The sequence below is a fragment of the Castor canadensis genome, chromosome X (assembly GCF_047511655.1).
Source record: "Castor canadensis chromosome X, mCasCan1.hap1v2, whole genome shotgun sequence".
In the NCBI taxonomy this organism is placed as follows: Eukaryota; Metazoa; Chordata; class Mammalia; order Rodentia; family Castoridae; genus Castor; species Castor canadensis.
Genome location: NC_133405.1, coordinates 551,940 through 572,737, shown reverse-complemented (window position 1 = coordinate 572,737; position 20,798 = coordinate 551,940). Strand labels below are relative to the sequence as shown.

At 36.6% G+C, this 20,798-nt stretch overlaps 1 protein-coding gene and 1 pseudogene across 1 annotated transcript in view; one reads left to right on the top strand and one right to left on the bottom strand.

Moving 5' to 3' along the window:
* Positions 1-152: 152 nt before the first annotated feature.
* LOC109688580 (lys-63-specific deubiquitinase BRCC36) overlaps positions 153-20,798 on the top strand; it is a 32,152-nt gene continuing 11,506 nt past the window's right edge. The window contains exons 1-7 of the mRNA XM_074062839.1: positions 153-412; positions 1,001-1,017; positions 2,061-2,115; positions 5,784-5,903; positions 9,127-9,214; positions 9,721-9,809; positions 10,761-10,816. Coding sequence (XP_073918940.1) covers positions 290-412; positions 1,001-1,017; positions 2,061-2,115; positions 5,784-5,903; positions 9,127-9,214; positions 9,721-9,809; positions 10,761-10,816 — 548 coding nt within the window. The 5' untranslated portion in view covers positions 153-289. The remainder of the gene's footprint in view (positions 413-1,000; positions 1,018-2,060; positions 2,116-5,783; positions 5,904-9,126; positions 9,215-9,720; positions 9,810-10,760; positions 10,817-20,798) is intronic.
* On the bottom strand, positions 16,439-17,435 carry LOC109674377 (tetraspanin-6 pseudogene; annotated as a pseudogene).

Sequence of the window (20,798 nt, the reverse complement as noted above, 5' to 3'; positions counted from 1 at the left end):
CCCCTGACGCCGCCTCCCACCGTCCCCGCTGCCCCTTCCTAATGCCCTGACCTACACCGGCCACCGCCCTCCGTCCTAAGGCCACGCCTGCCCGGAATGGCGCGGGCGTTTCTCAGGTGCTGCTGGGCGGGCCCCGCCCCCGCACCCCAGGCTCCGCCCCCGCGGGATCCGCGCGCGGAAGCCGGGCCTGGGCGGAGCGCTGAGCTCCGGTGCCCGGGAGGCTGCGCCGGAGCCCCGGGTTGGTCAGGCCGGACTGGGCCCAAGGCGGACGTGAGCAGAGCGGACCAAGATGGCGGTGCAGGTGGTGCAGGCCGTGCAGGCGGTTCATCTCGAGTCTGACGCTTTCCTAGTGTGTCTCAACCATGCTCTGAGCACAGAAAAGGAGGAGGTGATGGGTCTGTGTATAGGGGAGGTGAGTAGGTCGGTGAGCCTGGCTGGAACCCTGCTGAGCAGTCCCCGGTGGTACCCTGGGTGGCTGGGAGGCCACGGGCACCCCAGACTTAGATCCTTGGGCGTTCTTTAGGTAGCTCTGTCGCGGGAGACCTTTCTCCTCCCACAAGCCCTTAGCAATCTGCACAAGGCCATAGTGAAGAAGTGGGGGATTGCTTGTGAGGTTTTCATCCCATTGACCCAAACTGCAAGTCAGGCCAGAAACACATTGTCGTATAGTGAGGACATCTAGCTACTAGCAAGCAGCAGACCACAGTCTGGTGCTCCACCAGTCTTCGCTTTAGGAAAGGAGAAGTATCAACAAAGCCTTTTAAAGCGTAGCAAAGAACATAGGAAACGGGTTTCATGGACTCAAAAGTTTCCGCAGCGTTAAGTATTGCAGAGGGGTGAAGGTAGATGAGGAAATACAGTTTACCTGTTTACAGTGCGAGGTAATTCACTTTCATCCTGCTGGCTTCGAACACATGACCTAATTTCCATATAATGTGCATCCCCGTAATCAAATAAGCATAATGTGTCAGTAATGTTTTTCTGCTCTTTCCCACTCTAGTTGAATGATGACACAAGGTAAGACTTTATTTTTTTACTCATATGTTATGATCCCTAAGTCATTGTTAAGTAACTTTGGTAACATTGTATACGAATTGTATCTTAAATTACTTTTAAGAATCAGCGCTCCCACAATGATAGTCTTAAATTCCACCCCCAACCCTGAAGGTTTGAAGGTTCTTTTCCACCTTTTCTCCTCCTCTTCCTCCTCCTTTCTTCTCCTCCCTCTTCCTCCCCCTCCCACCCTACTGAGGTTTGGACTCAGTGGTTCCCACTTGCTTAGGCAGGTGCTCTACTCTTTGAGCCACATCCCCAGCCGTTCTTTGCCTTAGTTATTTTTCAGTTAGGGTCTTTCTTTTTGCATGGGATGACCTCAGACTGATCCACCTACCTGTGTTTCCCTATGCCTCGCGCATAGCTGGGATAGCAGGTTATCCATCGCTCCCGGCTCCACTTTCTTAATAGCAGGATTTTCATTTGAGATATATGCCCATATATGGAAAAATATGGTTGAGGGAACCAAGATTGTATGTGAACACATGAAACCACTTATAAATAGAATTTTGTTTACTGAAATAAAGGTGATACATTAAAAAGACAACGGATGTATTTTACATTTAGTGCTCTTATTTTCCATTTTCTTGCTTTGTGTGTTTTATGTTGTCTCTTTCTTGAAATATCAATGAGATATGGGTAATTTTCTTTGTGGCAGATAGTATACAAATTTAGAGCCCTTCCCTCTGTTGATCCATTCCTCCATCTAAATTGACAGTGGCTTTCTGTGTCCCCTCTTAGTGGACTACAGTGATCCCTGAGTTCCCCAATAGTTCAAATGCTTGAGATTGTAAAAACCTTTTGGGTAATTTTTATTTAAACTTCAAAGCATAGCTTACTGTACTTCTCAATCCCACCTTCTTAATACCCAGAAGTTCAATTCACTTTCCCTCCTCTTGTTTCTGCTAAGGTTGCATTGAAAAAACTGTTAATCCTGTTATTTTTCTTTAACTCCGTTTTAAATTCCAAACCCCAGTTCCCTCTTTTCTACTCTATTCCCCCCATAGGAGTGACTCCAAATTTGCATGTACTGGAACTGAGTTGCGCACAGTCTCTGAAAAGGTATGTGTGTAGAATTTTGCATAACAGAAATTTGCGGTTGGGGAAGGATTTCTGACTCTGTTTAATTACCTCAGCAAGCACATTAAATATTCAGTTTGTAACTAGGTAGGGTATTCTTTATAGTAAAATCAGATGAAAAATCTACTCGCTATAAATGTGACCTAATTTTCTGTTCTTTGTGGCAACTTACTCTACTTTGGCTTTTTCTCCTGTCTGCATGCCCACCCCAGCTTTTTTGGCATGCTCTAGCCTAATTGTAGTATAGACCAGTTAATTTTCCCTCCAACATACCTCAGACCAATGCTTTTTTAAAAAAAAATAATAAAAGCAAATTATTTCATCCTCTTCCTCCAAGCAGCAGGCAACAACTCCATTTATTATCCTTACATACAGACTTCTTCATCTTAACCACTTAGTCTCCTTTCTTTCTGTATTAGTCACTGTTCTCTAGAGGAACAGAACCAAGAAGAGTCACACATACACACACAATTGTAAAAGGGGATTTATTAGATTGCGTTGAACAACTGGAGAATGTGTAGTCCCACAGTGGCTGTCTGCATGTTGGAGAGTCAGAGAACCTGGTAGATGCTCAGTCCAAGAAGCTGAAAGCCTCAGTGCAAGCGGCAGCAATGATGCAGCCTAGTTCAAGGGTAAAGGCCTGGAAGCTTCCTGGAGATTGCAACACACAGTACTACACACTTGCTTAGGACGAATGGAACTTGCATGCACTGGCTGGCTTCCTCTTTACATTTTTATTTCATCTAGTCCTTCAGCCTATTGTATGGTACTGTCCACATTCAGGGTGGGCCTTTCCTCCTCAGCTGCTGTTCCACAGGTGAATTGTGTCTGGAAATACCCTCACAGATATACCCAGAAGCGTGCTTTCTAATATCATAGGCATCTCAATTCCATCAAATTGACAATCAGGATTTTTTTTTTTTGGTGGTGCTGGAAGTTGACCTCAGGGCCTCGTGCATGCCAGGCAAGCACTCTACCATTGAGCTGTATCTCCAGCTCCGATAATAAGGATTAACCATTGTGCTTCCCTTTTCAAAAAAAGGCAGTTTATTCAGAGATCCTGTGAACTGCCTCTCTTTTTACCTGGCTGTTAAGATACAAATACTATCTTAAATTACTCATTTATACTAGAACCTCAGAAAATTTCATTTTCATTTACACTCTCCCACCTTTTGGATTGTTGTCATGCATTTTAATTCTATGGATATTTTAGGCCTCACATGACATTATTATTACTATTTCATAGAGTTAGTATTTATTTGTATTTATAACCCTTTATGCTACTCAGCCTTCCTTTCTTTATTTCTGGGATTTTCCTTGTGCCTGAAGAACTCTCCCTAGTATTTCTGTGCTGGTAATGAACTCCCTCCCTGGTGCATCTGAAAATGTCTTATTTTGGCTTTAGTTTTGAAGGATGTGGTCTTTTTTTTTCTTTTCTTTTCTTTTAGCACTCATATATAATCTCATTCTCTTTCATTGTTTCATTGGAATTTCATTGTTTCTGTTGAAAAGTCAAATATTTGTCTTGTTACTCCTTCAGAGATTATACCTTTCTATCTCTGCTCCTACTTCTATTTATTGTGTACTCTGTGCCTACCAGACACTGTTTTAGTTGCTGGTGGTAAAAACATAACTCAAATTTGGTCCCTGCTCTTAAGGAGTTTACATTCTAGTAAGGAAGAAAAACATGTAAATAAATAGAACACAATATATGTTCTAGCAGAAATGAGTGTGTGTCTTATGAAAGATGTCATGCAGGGGAAAATGATTAGACTTTTATAAGATGATCAGGAAACTTATTATGAAAGAATCTCCCAAGTGAAGACAACAACAAAATAAGAAAGCCAATGGAAGTGCCTTTTAGGCAGAAGGGACAGTGTGAAAGGCCTAGAGCCATGAAATATGACATATGGTATGTAGGAATTACAAGTAGCTGAATAATGCAAAAGCAAAATCTTTTGAGTGTGAGCTACTCATACATTTCAACAGGCTTTTTATTGATTGAACAGCTTTTTATTTATGAAAGAAAATGACTATAAATAAAAGAATAGTTAGCATTTGGTATGCAAAGGCTGTCTTGTTTTGAAAAACAGGTCTACCATTTGATTTAAGTCTCTACAAGATTAGGAATTGAAGAGCTGAACTGGTTAGGCAACTTTTTTTCTTAAAAAAATTATGAACAATTTTTTTTTTTGGTGGTGCTGGGGTTTGAACTCAGGACTTTGTTTTTCTTAAAAAAATTAAAGTTGCAAGCAGAACATAGAAAACAGATACAATCTTTGTCCATTAGAAATATGTGAGCCACAAATGTGAGCAGTATACATAATTTTAAAATGTCTAGTAATCATGGTAAAACGAAATAGGTGAAATTAATTGTAAGAGTGTATTTTATTTAGCCCTAACATCCAAAGGATTATTTTAATATGTAGTTAATATTAAGGAATGTTGAGAGATTTTCCTTTTTGTATGAAATCTTTGAATTCCATTGTATATCATACTGTGGCACATGTGAAGCCACACTTGCCTTATTTCAAGGACTCAGTAGCCATTTGTGTCAAACAGTACCTGTATTGCACAATATAGAGCTATAGCTTACTTCAAAAGCTTCCTCTCTGATTTTATCCTCGTCCCTTCAACGTCTAGCATTGCAAGCCCATCCTTTCCCCTGAAACTTTTAAACCATTTCACTGTTCTGGTTTTGCCTTCTCTGTCTTCCTCTTGATCCCTTTTTATTCTACCCTATCCTAAATGTGGGTACCCCTCCTGATTCAGGCCCATACCTCTGATCCTTCTCTCCACACATTTTTGGCCATTCATAAAAATTTTATTGATTTTTCCCACTGATTCTGTTTAAGCCTAAGCTATAATCCCACCTGATTGCTAAACATTGCCATATTGTAATTTCCTTCCTTCTAGTTGCAACCATGGCTTGGTATTGGGGAGTTTGTATATTTTATCAACCTTCTTAGCCTTATCATCTGCCATTCCACCTCAAGCTCTGTTTTGTAATCAGTTGACCAACTTGCCTCTCAAACCCCTCGCTCACACTTTACTTCTTCTGTAGTTCATGTACCTGTTTGGCACCTGTACAAATTCTATATGTTCATACATAGCAATCAAAGAACAGATAAACTTGTGTTCTTTTTTTATTAAGATGTTTTTCTAAGTGACTCTTTTCTTCTGATCTCCTATAGCATTGATTTACACCATTATTAGAGTAGTTTCATGTGTGTGGTGCTTGCTGCTCAACCATGACATTAGCATTTTGAACAGTTTGATTGTCAGCAGCCTGATTTATATTCTTTTGTATGATACAGTATCTTGTACATAATTACTAGTTGATCATTCAAAAACTACTTCCTTGATCTAAATACTAGCTTTTATATTTTTGTTTTTGAAATATATATATAGAGAGATAGATAGATAAGTATGTGTGTGTGTATATATATATATATATATATAGAAAGAGAGAGAGAGAGAGAGAGAGATTGGATGTCTTTCATTTCATTATTCATGAGAAAAGTGTCGGTTTTCTAAATGTAATCTTTAACCTGATACTGTAATAAAATACAATTCTGTAATTGACAGGAAATTAGAGAAGTGTTACTGGTGAGAGACAGAAGTAACTATTTCTGTGGCTTTTTCTTTAGGTTGACACCGTCAGAATTGTTCACATTCATTCTGTCATCATTTTACGACGTTCTGATAAGAGGAAGGACCGAGTAGAAATTTCTCCAGAGCAGCTGTCTGCAGCCTCAACAGAGGCAGAGATATCCTTGTTCATCAATAAGAAGAATAGCTCTGAGGCTTCTGGGCCTCATTGATCTGATTGCTGCAGTCATCTTGTTTCAGATGGTTTCACAAATTTTCTTCCTGGTGACTCCCAGTTTTCATATTTACCCCTTAAGTGCAATTATTTGGTTAATCAGAATTTCTGTTTCTCCTTTTTAGTGGGTTTTATTGGAAGAATTGGAAATTTCTGACATTTGTGCTCCTAAATGTTCCCTGGGTGGGGAGTCTCCCCTACTCCCTGCTCCTGCCCCTCCCACCTCCATTCCTTTTTGAGCCTGCTTCAGGTTTTCCTAATTTCCAGGAAATTAGGAAATCTATCCTTTGGAGAGATTAGTTTTTGACAATTCCCCTCAAAAAATGTAGGGCTTGAGAACCAAGTGCCAGTGGCATGCTCCTGTCATCCTAAAACTGTGCAAGAGGCTGAGATTGAGATTGGGATGATTGTGGTTTGAGGCCAACCCAGGCCAACAAAAAAAATAGAAAAAGAAAAGAAAAAGCTAGCAAGACCCCATCTCTCAGCTAATAGCTGGGTGTGGTAGCCTGTGCCTGTCATCCGAAGCTACATAGGAGGCTGAGATTCAAGGATCAAGGTACAAGGCCAGCTGGGCAAAAAAGTCCGTGAAACATTAATCTCAGTGGAAATAAAAGTGGGCATGTGCCTGTCATTCCAGTCATGGTGGGGAGTATAAAATAGGATCAAGGTCTAGACAAAAAAGTGAGAGCCCACCTTAAAAATAACCGGAGAATTAAGGGATAGTGTGGTTCAAGAGGTACAGTGCATACGTAGCAAACACAAAGCTCAGAGTTCAAACCCCAGTATTGCCAAAAGAAAATACAGTGCTGAGAATTGAATGCAATATACCCTCATAAATATAAGCAAAGAATGATCAAATGGAACATTCACTTCCTTTGAGCTGGACTCCATACTATGTGTATATACTACCTATTTTTTTTAAATTACTTTTTAGGCATGTATAGGTCCATTTTGTTATAAATTCTTTTTTTAAAAAAATTTTTTTTGGCAGTACTGGGACTTGAACTCTGGATTTCATGATTTCTAAGCAGGCATTCTACCACTTAAACCACATCTCCAGTCTAAAATTCTTAGGTTTCTTTTTCTTTTTTTTTTGGTGGCACTAGGGTTTGAACTAAGGGCTTCACACTTGCAAAGCAGGCACTCTACCACTTGAACCACATCTCTAGTCAAGTTGTGCACATAATTTCTGAAGCAACATTTAAATATCTTTGTGTTTTGTGTTTATGTTGCCGTAGGACCTACTTTTAGGTTTCAATTAAACTATTTACAAAGATATCTCAAATATTTAATAAATACAACAAAACAATCATAAAAATATAAACTGCTACTATAGCTTTTCCTTCTTTTGTTTTAGTTATTTCCTGTTCCTTAGGATTGTTGATAGATTTTTATCCTTGTAATTTCAACAGTGCTGCTTTCTCAGCCTGGTGTAGCAGTCAATACATTGCAAGGTTGCTGAACACATAGTATTCACTGTGCAATATCAGTTGTAACAATAAAATCTGATAGCATTGGTAGTCACCATTTCTAGTTATTTCAACTGAAAGACAGCCTTATTAAATACTTCTAAGGAATTTATTAGATTCTGCAGCTCTTATGAACTCATCAACAAAACACAGTTTTAATTCAGTTTCCTTTTACATCTAATTAAGATTTAAAAGCATTTGCAAAGTAGCAATTTTGTCACTAGGGCTGGTGGAGTGACTCAAGTGGTAGAGCGTCTACCTAGCAAGCACAGAGCCCTGAGATCAAAACCCAGTACTACAAAAAGCAGTCTTGTCACTAGAAAGTGCAAGCTTTAATTAACAATCAGAATCCTGTATTTGTACAGAATGAATGTCAATTTCTCCTAACAGAGCCTGCTTGATTTCATCTTTCCTATTTCTCAAGCATTTCATTGTAACTTCTTGATGAAATGAATTCAGGGATTTTTACCAACTACAGCTTTGAAAAAATTGGTCACATCTTTAAGAACATTCACCCATTCTATTGAATCCCAAACACTGTAGTAATTTTCATAGAATGTATAAGCCTGGCCAAAAGCACATTTAAGCCAAGTGTGGTAGAGCACACCTATAACCCCAGCACTCAGCAAGCAGAGGCAGGAGTTTGAGGCCAGCCTGGATTACATAGCAAGACCCTGTTTCAAACAACCAAAAACAATAAAAAATATAAAAAATAGTTTTATTAGCTGTATAAAAGAGGATTATTATGTAGAAAAACTTATCAGCATTTCAGGGAATAGCAGCAGTAGTTGTTTCTCTTAAGTTTGAGACTATGAATTATTGAAATTTTCTTTTTTGGCAGTACTGGGGATTGAACTCAGGGACTTGTCTTGCTAGGCAAGCATTGTACCATTTTAGCCACATGCTCAGCCCTATTTGCTTTAGTTTGTTTTTCAGATAGATTCTTGTACTTTTGCCTGGGCCAACCTCAGAAGGCAATCCTACTACCTCTACTTCCCAAATAGCTGGGATAACAGGCATGCTCTACCAGGCCTGGCTTGTTTGTTGAGATAGGATCTCTAACGGTTTTGTCCCAGGCTGGCCTAAAACTGTGATACTCCTCTATTTTTGTCTCCCAAGTAACTGGGATGGATTATAGGCATGATCCACCACACCTGGCCTGGAAATTTTCTTTGGGTAGATATTTCTAGACAAATGGGGAGAATAAGCTGGGGGCCTTTGTTCATGTGGTCTCTCTCTTTATATATATATATATACTGGGGAATTTAGGGCCTCGTACTTGCTGGTCAAGTTTTTTATTTTGAAGATGGAACCCGAGGCCCTGTGCATACTAGGTAAGTGCTCTGCTACTGTACTGAGCTATACCCTCATCTTTATTTGGGCTCTGAAACCACTCTATTTTTTATTGTTAACATTGATAATGTACCAGAGATAAATCACATAAATAAAAAAATTCTTGGGGCTAAGTGGTAGAACACTTGCCTTGTATGCATGAGGCCTGGGTTCCATCCTGTTTTTTTAAAAAAAAACAAAAAACCAAAACAACCTTGGGCTTTAAGTGGATAGCATGAGATATTTTGAGCATCACCCTTACTTCATTTTTAATTATTTTAAGATTGCTTCAGTATGATTTGTGAGCCTTTGTTATAAGCAGCAAAATAATTTTCCTACGTTTTGAAAATACCTTGACAGACACACAGGTTGGCTGAACTGACAGGTCGCCCCATGAGAGTTGTGGGCTGGTACCATTCCCACCCTCACATAACTGTTTGGCCTTCACATGTTGGTAAGCGCTATGAGGCTACAGTGTTTATTGTCTTTAGAAATGGATATCAGTTTTCCTTCTCCATTGCATAGGCCGTGGCTAATTGAAACTAAAAGTTTACTATCCTTAAACAGATTTTTAGTCTTTTTTGCCATGTTTGTTATATTATATTTAATAGTGAGATAAAATTTTAGCATCCGATTTTAAATGTATTTGAAAAATCAAGATTGAAACCTGACAGTCAGTTAGTACCCTCCCCCCCCCAAATCAAAGTGTAACTGAAAATTGCTTATTGTAAAGACCACTACTGTTCAGTATACTCCCATCTGAAGACTCATAGGTGTTAAAGGTGAGATTTGCAAAATTTGTATCTATAATCTGTTTGTATATAATCCATTTTAGCTGTTGGGGCTCTCGGTCTGTGTCCTCACTCCTTTAATCAGTGATGAAATTGCTTTTTCTATTTTTGCCTTTAAGTGAAGTGTATGAAATAGTTTGTTGACAGAATATTTTATTTTTACTTTCAGATGTTCGCACACAAGCCATGTACCAGATGATGGATCAAGGCTTTGTAGGACTTATTTTTTCCTGTTTCATAGAGGATAAAAACACAAAGGTAGTGTGTGTGTGTGTGTGTGTGTGCGTGTGCGTGTGTGTGTGTGTGTGTGTGTGTTCATCCACAGAGTAGAGAAAAAATCTCTTTGCAATTTTAATAGGATGGCCAGGGAAGGTTTCAATGACAAGGGTTATTGAGTCAGGACCGGAAGAAGGTGAGGGAGCAAGTCTTGTGGATTTCTTGGGGGAAGATCATCACAGGCAGAGGAAATAGCCAGTGCAAAGACCCTAAGGTGAGTGTGGCATGTTCAGGGAACACTGAGGAAGTTGGTGTGGCTTTAGCAGAGTGAAGAAGATCATAACCATCCATCACAGTTTGCCTCAGAGAACCTCAGTTTAATCCCAGTGTCCTATTTACTTAACTTCTTTCCCTCTTGGAAGTGTCCTTGTTTGGATGATGGCACATTTGGTTATCCTAAATGAGGTCTGAAAGATAATGAGAGCCAGATCTTGTTAAGTCATAAAACACTCTTTCCCCGGAAACACTACAGTTCAATGTCTTGAACTTTATACTTCATTCAAAATGCTTTTGGCTTTGTCATTGTAAATTTTATCTGTGTATTGTCATAAGTAGTTCTGGAATGGTTTGTCAGCTTCCAACATAGCAGTTTCAGTGTTCTGCTTTTTACTTTCTTGGTTCTCACATTTGTTAGCAATTCTGTGACATATTCAATCTTTGGAATTTCTTTTAACCTTCCATTTCCAGAGGAACCTTGGGTTTTAAGTTACAGTCTACTAAATTTCTATGAAATTCCCAATACAAAAATGATTAGTAGTTGGAGAAATAGAAATGCTTATTACCCTGATTTGATTATTATACATTCTATACATGTATTAATTGCTCTAATGTACTCCATAAAGAGGCATAGATATATGTTTCAATAGAAAATAATGAAACAACAAAAAATTAATCCTTTTAAGTGTGACATTTCTTTCTGTCCTTTTTTAATAGACTGGCCGAGTACTCTACACTTGCTTCCAATCCATACAGGCCCAAAAGAGCTCGGAGTAAGTATGAGAGAGTCATATGTATTTATTGATGGCCTAATCTCCAGTCCAGGGAATTATTTCATTTTATTTCTTTCACTGATAAGATACTAACCAATCTATATTTTTACTTATATCCAGGAATTAGAATCTCTTGTAGCTTGGATATTGAGGTTCTAGGAAGCTAGGATCATATAAGTAGTCTCTTCACTATAATTACATCAGTACAGTCTTGTTCCATATTTCCTAAACTATGTGGCATTACTAGTTTTCCTTTCCCTGGTGACTTATAAAACAAAGATTGAATATTTAGAGTGTTATAAATTCTTTGCTGTGTTATAAACTTTCTTTGTGGTGCTGAGGATGGAATCAGGGCCTCACATGCTAGACAAGCAGTCTACTGTGGAAATAATCTTCAGCTCTCTGTGCCATAAACTTAATTACAGAATTATAGCATCTCATTCAAATATATGTAAAGCACTATTGTAGGCACTGAGAATACAGAAAGGAGAGCCAGGTTTATTATCTAATTGGAAGATGGAAGCAGACTGTCTTAATTTTTTTTCTTATAACATTTGTCAGTTTATTTTTTGAGATAACAAAGAATTGGGAAAAAACTTGAGATGTTTATCAGTATGGAACTGATTAAATAAATTATAATGCAACCACATAATGGAATAATATGCAGCCTTAAAAAACAGCTATGAGGAATCTTAATAGTATGGAACCAAATAAAAGTTACCTACTCAAGGAACAATAATTTAAAGATTTTCCACCAAACTAATAAATGCATAGGTATCAAAATATCAAATGGTATAGAATGGATTGTAATAAATAGTCTCACTCTTCAAAAGGAATCACTTTTTTGTCTCCTAATTTTGTTTTTTGTGCTTCTGATGTTTACTTTGATATATCCAAATAATATGCTTTCTTGATTTACCACATTTAAAAAATATCTGTTCTTATTATTGTTGTGTTATCTTGTATTCACAAATAAAGATATAGGTCACTTATACTACCCTATGTCTTATGTTGGCAACTTATCTTTATAAATAAAGTTTCCTTCTTTATATATTCTATGAACAAGTAACAATAGATAATTTATTTTGGTCTCCCTATTGATACTTGTAGTTTTACTATATTTTCACAGCTGCAAACATCTATATTCTAGGTTGTATTCATAATTGCATTTACTGCGTTTTATCTATTGGTTAATTTTAAGAGTAGAAAATAAATTGCTTTATATTATATGGTTATGTAAATATCCATATACAACTAAGCAGTGTTATGTAGTATATTACAATTCCACTTCCTTCTTGTGTTTTTTTTTTCTTTTTTTTGCTTTGCTTTTACATGGTGTTTTGAGTGAGTGGCTTTTTCCCCTTATTTTTCTTTTGTCACCTCCTTGAGCTCCAAACTCTTAGATGTAATGTAAAAATATTTGAAATCTCTGCTTTTTCAAGAATTACTCCATGAAACCCTCCATCTTTGTACTCTGATCTGATATATTCTGTAGGCCTGCTCTGTAGCTGACATCCTGGGATTTTTCCTTCATTCTCCTGAGTTGGCTCTGTTGTGGTCTCGATTCTTAGTTCACTTTGTAAGTTTGCTGGAAGAGATCCTCTTAGTAACTTCTGAAGAATGATGTGCGTTTGAGCTAAGCTTTCTTGGGTCCTTCTTGCATTAAATGTTTTTATTCCTAATAAAAAATCTTGCTGGATAAAGAATTCTACATGGATATTTTCCCCCTCAGAATTTGATAACTTTTTTGCCAATAAGTTCTTCTTTTGTAGGATACTCATCCCATCTCTCTGACAGCTTTTAGGATTTTATCTTCTTGATATAATGAAATTTTGCATGATGTAATTATGTATAGTTAACTTATTCAAAAGCTGGACACTTTCAGCTCTGGGAAGTTCTCATTCTGTAGGGAGAGAAAAACCTTATTTATAACCCAGTCCAATTCCATATTTTAAGCAGTTTTTTCAAGCTTTAGTCAGTCTTGGGGTATTAATTCTGAACTATTGAGGAGATGACTTAAGTGAACCTTTGCTGTAGGGAAGGGAAGGTTGTCTTCTTGGTCTCATGCTAATTATGGGCATTAGGGTACCAGTTCTTGTTGTTAACTATAATAACAATGCTGGTACTATTGTTGGCAGTGATGATGATGATAATAAAACAACATCACAAAGTTTATAAATTTCTGGACTCAACCTTGAGCAATGTATGCATGTATCTGATCCTAATTAGTATACTGGAGAGCAAAATGGACCAATAGGCTACCATATAGGTTCCTCATTGACCACTAGGTGGTATTTTGGGGCTCTGAAAGCTAAACTGTCATTGGAACCACCTCCCACAGAAGGTCATGGAAGTTTCTAATGTGAATCTAACTAGTCACCCTCTTAGTTATCAGATTGATTCTCATGGTATCACAGTACTAATCTGCAGCAAAGGTGGAACATTCAGTGGAAAAGGGTGACCTCTGTAGGGGAGACTGGATATCCACATGTAAAGGATTAAATTTTTACCCCTTCATACCATATACAAAAATCAATGAAATAGAATAAAGACTCAAAAGTAAAGCCTAAAACTGAAAACTAGTAGAAGAAAACAGGGTAAAATTTTGGTTTTGGTCTTGGCAAAAAAATGTGGGCATATGCCTCAGGCAAAAAACCCAAAAACAAATAGGAAGGACTATCTCAAACTAAAAAGTGTGCACAGCAAAGGTAACAATAAATGAAATGAAAAGGAAACCTACAGAATGGGGGAAAACACTTGCAAACTGTGTAACTGATGAGGGATACTATTCAAAACATATAAAGAACTTCTAAAACTAAATAACAAAAAGTATAATTTAAAAATGGGCAAAGGTCCAGAATAGACAAGGCCCAGAACCACCAAAATAAGTAAAATTAATCATTGTTCACTGTAGTAGTATCATAGCTAAGATATGAAAACAACCAAAAGCAAACCATTCATCCACTTGAGCTACTGTTTTAATATCCCTTTATTAGTCACAGATTTTCAAATGAGAAAGTGTTCTCTCTGTATGTGCCCCTTTCCATTGCTAATACTATTTTTCTTTTTTCTTCATTCTGTTGCCACAGACGTCTATTTGGCTGTTTTTTCAAAGGAAGAAAGTAATAAAGAAAAAAGGAGAAACAAAAAAGCTAAGAAACTGAGTTAGTCAACTCTTATTTTCCTATGTGTTTTACTGTTGCATTATTATTATTATTACTATTATTATTATTATTATAAGTAACAGAAGTGGAAACTAACCTTATTTTTTATCTTCCTTATTTTCTAATATGTTTAAGGCTATAAATTTTCCTCTTCCCTTGAGGCAATTTTTGTTATTGTTTTTGCAGTACTGAACCAAGGGCCTTGCACATGCTAGCCAAGTGCTCTATCATTTGAACTACACCTTCAGCCCTTTCATTTTGCATTTTAATTTTGAGATAGAGTCTCCCTAACTTTGCCCAGGCTGGCCTTGAACTCATCATCCTCCTGCCTTTGCCTCTGGAGTAGCTGGGATTATAGGCATGTACTAACACCATGCTGGCTGCTGGGTTTTAATATATATGGTAGTTCCAATTTTTTTAAAATTGTTTGCTTTCAAATCATGTGTATTTTCCATTTTTATTTTCTCTTCAACCTAAAAGTTATTTAGAAGAACATTTAAAAATTTCCAGGTGTGTAGGTTGGATGACAGTTCTACTGTGTTAATTTTAACACTGTATTATGATAACTGATTGTGGCCTGTTTTATATCAGTTTTGTAGAGTGTGTGTGTATGATTGTTTTCCTTTGTTAGTTAGAACAGGGATCCACAAACTAGAGACTGTTGGCCATATGGGCCTGAGGCCTGTATTAGTAAATCAAGTTTTAATTAGCATATAAGTATACCCATTTGTTTATGTATTATCTGTGACTGCATTTGCTGTAATTGCAGAGTTGAGTGGTTGTGGCAGAGACCTTGTGCCCCACACAGGTTGCAGTATTTGTAGTCTGATTGTTTTACCTAAAAAGTTTGCTGACCTCTGATTTAGAACACAGTTGTGACTTTTTCACAACTATGAAAAAACTATTTATTTGTGGAAATATGTGTATTTTCTTTTGGGTACAAGTTCTCATACCACTGTTAGAATAAACTTAAGTTGTGTTATACCAACCTTTAAAGCCTTCTTCATTCGTATTGATTTTGATTATAGATATCTGAGAGATGTGTGTAAACCTCCCATCGCAACTAGATTTGTCCACTACTTATATTTTAGTCTATATCTTTGGAAGCCATTTTGTTAGTGTATGAGGATGTATAGAGATTGTTAAATGTGGAAGAGCCCTCCTTGTTCCATATGTATACCTTAAATTGTTTCTTTCTAAGGAATATTATTCCTATCAGGATTAGGTTTAGCAACATATATTAGAAAAATTAAAATAAAATTAATTTAAACAAATAACATATTTATTTTTTGGGTGGAAGTAATCTGGAGATAGATATCCCAGAGCTCACAGAGCCAGGCTCCTTTCTTGCTTCACCATCTTGCTATATGGTTTCTGATTGAAGGTCCTCTCGTGGTCCATGAGATTTCTGGAGCTCCTGCCAGCACATCACAGCTGAGGGGCAGAAGGAAGGAAATGTAAGAGGGCAAAAGGGGGCACATCCCATATCTGCTATTTCCAATAAGTGAGCAACCTTGCCAGAAGTCCCAGAAAACACTTCCACTTCCATCTTGTTAACAGAGCTTGATCAAATGGCTATTCTTAAACTACCAGGGAGACTGGAAAGTCTAGTCTTTTATTTCAGGTAACTCTGTCTTGGCTGAAAATTAGAATTCTGTTACCCAGGAGGAAGGTGAGAATGAGCATTTGGAATAGGTAGCGGGCTGCCTGTTGTGTGTTGTAGTTTTTGTGATTAGCATTTGTTTGTCTGTTGGAACTTTTTCCATTGCTTTATTTTCAACCTTCCTCAGTTACTTTGTTTCAGGTATGTGTCTTGTAAAATCCAGCAAGATCTTGAGTTATTCAGGTTTTTTTTAGAGGAAAACAATATTTATTGTGTAAAATATTAATCAAGGACACAAACCAAAGCTAAGACTATTAAAATTGACCATAATATTGACAATTAAGTCTTATCAACTTGATAAGGAAATTCCAGCTAAAGTTAATGAAGTTCCATTAAAATCCTAAGGAAAATACAATTATTGTGACACCATTAAAGTAATAATCAGAACCTTCCAAACAATAGGGAAAGTATAAACATCAGTACAAATCCCTTATCTTGGAGGCAAAGAATGTAAATTATGTTGAAACTTAGTCTTGGTGCTTTAGACCCAAAGCCTTACATTGTTACCACTACCCAGGAACTCCAATGAGAGGCTCCATTCAATGACTACCTGGAATTAAATTATATAACGTGACTTTCTGTTTGTCAGCAGAACAGAGACTAATGAGACTTTTAACCTTCTTGGTGCAAAGTATACAATCAAACCAGATAATCTTGGCAAGTAAGAGGCCTGTTCAGAGAGGTCAATTTTTTATCATACTACATCAGTAACAAATTTGGATGGGTTAAATTTTCATCAGTAACACCACTACCAAAATAGCAAATTCACAGCACTTTCAAAGGCCCTGCGTTGAGAAAAGTAAAAGTTGAGAGAAACACAATATTTCATTTACAATTTACTAGCTCTTCCAGTGTTTGAGAGATACAGAGTTTCAATGATCTAACACACATAGGACAGAAGGTGGACTTAAAATGTAGTAAACAAATATCTTGATTTAATCAGTCTGTAGGGTATAGTTTTTCAATCTATCAGTGTAGTTTTTCAGCCTATTTATAGCTACTCTTGTCAGTCTCCATACAGGCATCTTAAAATTCACAGGGAACACCTAAGTAACCTTAAAGTTGGAGAGGATAAAGCCTGTGTGTATACTGGTTACACTATTTCATACTGGTTATCTGTAATGACTCGAGAGAGGCAGTAGGTGAAAAAGATTCCAATTAGCTGGAAGCAAGCAACTCCAAAGGAAATTCCAGCAACAACTCCCATTTCTGACTCTGTAATGGTCATTACTTTTATAAAACAACCTTCATTGTTTACTTTATTTACATCTCTCTGTGGAGAACAATCTTCAACTTTACAGAAACTCTTGGGAAATCCTGCTTCTGAATAATAATTGGTGTCTTTCCAATCTTTATAAAATCGGTGACACCGCAACAATGCAACATGCTTTGGATCTTGTCTATGGCTTCACTTCTATAATCTCCTATAGAGTTGTAGTACTTCAAAGCCCTTTCATAATTACTCTTAAAGCTGTTCTTAATCTCATATCTGAAAACAAATCCTACAATGGCCGCGACCAGTTCCACCAAAAATATGAGAGTCAGAAACATTGCATACAGTCTCAGCATCTATGCAGAAGCTTGGCAGGTAGCAAAACAACCAAAGGTGCCCAAAAGAATAATGACAGTGCCAGTGCCAATAAGCACAAAAGGGACATTGGTGGCCTTCTCATTTAAGAGGGAAAAATAATTTTCCAGGCTCACCTTGCCCCAAATGCCAACAGCAAGAAGGATTACACCAGTGATCCAAAAGATGAAAGTGTACATCAGGAGAACGCTCTTGAAACAAGTAATGACTAGCCTGAGACTCTACACCACCAAACCCAGCGACAGAACAGAGCGAACCAGTTATTCAGTTTTAAATAGACAGAACACCTGTTTATTAATAGAAGAGTGTTAACACATTCATTTTATTATTATTGTTTGACATCTGTGGCGGTATTTCTATCATTATCTTCTTTTCTTTGTCTTTCTTTTTGCCATGCTTGCTTTTTTTCTTTTCCCCCTTTCCTGCTACTGGTTGGACTGGTTCAGATTTCCTATTATCTATTTTATTTTTTTCTGTTTTAGAAATTGTCCTTAGTGTTTTGATTATTTTAGTTATTGCTATTCTTTTTAATATTCTGTTTAGAAATAATTTCAGACTTGCAGAGAAGTTGTAAGAATAGTACTCATAGTACCTATGAGTAAGACCATGAAGTAATTGTTTATCTGAGGCTGGCTTTATTTCACTTAGTGCAGTGATCTATAGTTCATCCATGTTGTTATATATGACAGGATTTCCTTCTATTTATGGCTGAGTAATAGTCCATTGTTATATACTATATTTTCTTCATTCATGTGTTGATTAGGTTAATTGTGTATCTTTGCTATTGTGAAGAATGTTTCAACAAGTATGGTAATGCAGATATCTGTTCAAGATACTAATTTTGTTTCTTTTAGGTATATCCCTAGGAGTGGGATTGGTGGATCATATGGCAATTCTATTTTTAGTTTTTTGAAGAGTCTTCATACTGTTTTCCATAGTGGCTATACTAATTTACATTTCTACCAACAATGTGCAAGGGTTCTCTTCTCCACATTCTTACCAACACTTGTTAACTTTTCTCTTTTTGATAATAGCCATTTTTGCTGAGGTGAGGTAATAAATCATTGGGGTTTGGATTTACATTCCCGATGACCTGACATTGAGCATTTATCTGTTGGTTGTTTCTTTCTCTCCTTTTGCAAAAGATGACTTCAGATTTATCACCCATTTTAATTGATGAATATATATTTTCACCATTGAATTTTTAGTTCCTTATATATCAGTCTCTTCTTAGATTGCATGTAAGATACACATTGCAAATATTTTCCTTCACTGTATGTGGTCTCTTTACTTTGTGCATTGTTACCTTTACTGTGCAGATTTTTATTTTGATGTAATCCTATTTGTCTGTTTTTACTTTTGTTTCTATGCTTCTGAGGTCTTCCTATTCCAGTGTGCTGAAGCAGTTCCCCTGTGTTTTCTTCTAGTAGTTTCAGTTTCAGATCTAAGATCATTCAAGTCTTTAATCCATTTTGAGTTAATTTTTATAACTGGTGAGAAATAGAGGTATAGTTTCAGTTTGCTGTATATGAACACACAAGTTCTCTAGCACCATGTAATGAAAAAACTGTCCATTCTCCAATGCATGTTCTTAGTACTTTTGTCAAAAATCAGTTGGCTGTAGATGCATAAGGTTATTTCTGGCACTCAGTTCTGTTCTGTTGACCTGTGTGTCTCTTTTTATGCCAATACCATACTGTTTTGATTACTGAACCTTTGTAGTATATTTTCAAGTCAAATAATGTGATGCCTCCAGCTTTGTTCTCTTTTGTCCAAGATTGCTTTGGCTATTTGGGGTCTTTTGTGCTTTCATGTAGATTTTAGGATTGTTTCTCTAGTTCTGTGAAGAATGTCGTTAGTATTTTGATGGATATTACTTTGAATCTGTAAATCACTTTGGGATGTATGAACATTTTAACAATATTCTTCCAATCCACGAACATGAGCGATTCTTCCACTTTTTTGTGTCCTTTCCAGTTTCTTTCATCAGTATTTTATATCTCTTACTTCTTTGGTTAAGTTTATTCCTAGGTATTTTATTGTTGGTAGTTATTGTGAATGGCAATCTCATTTTGGGTATATGAAAATGGTACTGATTTTTGTATGTTGATTTTGTATTCTGCAACTTAACTAAAATGTTTATTAGTTATAATAGTCTTTTAGCTTATTTTTTATGTATAGAATCATGTCATCTACAAAGAGGGATAATTGGCCTTCCTTCTTTCCTATTTGTATGCCTCATATTTCTTTCTCTTGCCTAATTGCCTAAAGACAATTGGAGTACAGCAATTGAGTAAGAGCAATTTGAGTAGACTTCTGTATCTTGCTACAGATCTTACTTATGTACCCAGAAGTGGTATGGCTGGATCATGTGGTAGTACTATTTTTAGGTTTTTGAGGAACTTCCATACTATTTTCCATAGTGATTGCATTAACTTGCATTTCCTCCAATAGTGTATATGGTTCCTCTTCCCCATCCTTGCCAGCATTTTTAAAAATAGCCATTCTTTCGGGGATAATGGAGTCTTAATGTAATTTTGATTTGTTTCTCTGATTGAAATAATACCTATGTCTTCTATAAGCATCTTGTGAGTTTTAGCATTCACAAAGAGTTCATTCCTAAATTATTTATAACTAAAATGATTGTCAATGGCAATGTTCTAATTCCCTCATTCCTTTTGAATTTATTAGTTGGCATTCTATTTCAAGAAAGAACTTTCTCTTCTTCCCATTGATTTATTTATATTAGTGTGAACACCTGAAATTTTACTCAGTGGGTTCTAATCTGTTACTATCTTTAGTTATTTTGAGGCACATATCATTTCAGATTTAGGTAGTGTAAGCTTCTCTTGACATGTTCCTATCCTTCTTTGATTTCCTGGCACAAGAAGATATTCCAGGTTCATCTAGTTTTTCCTGTACCCATCCTGGATTCAGCATTTGTCCAAAGAACCTTGGTTCCTTTTATTTTTTTACAGCTTCTTTGAGATTAAATGGATATATGCTAAGCTACAGATGTTTTAAGCACACAGTTTGGGACTGGAGATACATAGCTCAGTGGTAAAGTGCTTTCCTAGCATGCACAAAGTCCAATTTCCATCCCTAGCACCAAAACAAAGGGAAACAATTTGGTAAGTTTTGACATGTATACTGTTAGTTTTGACCTGTAAAACTAACATTACAATCAAGATAATAAAAATGTCTTGTCTCCCTCAAAAGTTTCTTTGCAGTTTCTCACTTCTACCATTTCCTATCCCGTCTCCAATCACAGGATTCCCTGAAGTACTGTCTCTATAGAATAGTCTTCATTTTCTAGAATTGTATATATATGTGTATGTATAAATTCTGATTCATCCATGTTATAGCATATATTAGTATTTCATTGCTTTTTATTGCAAAATAACATTAAATTACATAAACATTGCAATATTTATCAGTTCATGTTTTGATGGGTATTTGTGTTATTTGAAGTTTTTGTCTATTATAAATAAAGCTTAGAACATTTGTGTATAAGTCTTTGACTGGCGATATATTGCTTCTTTTAGGGAAATAACCTAAGAACAGATT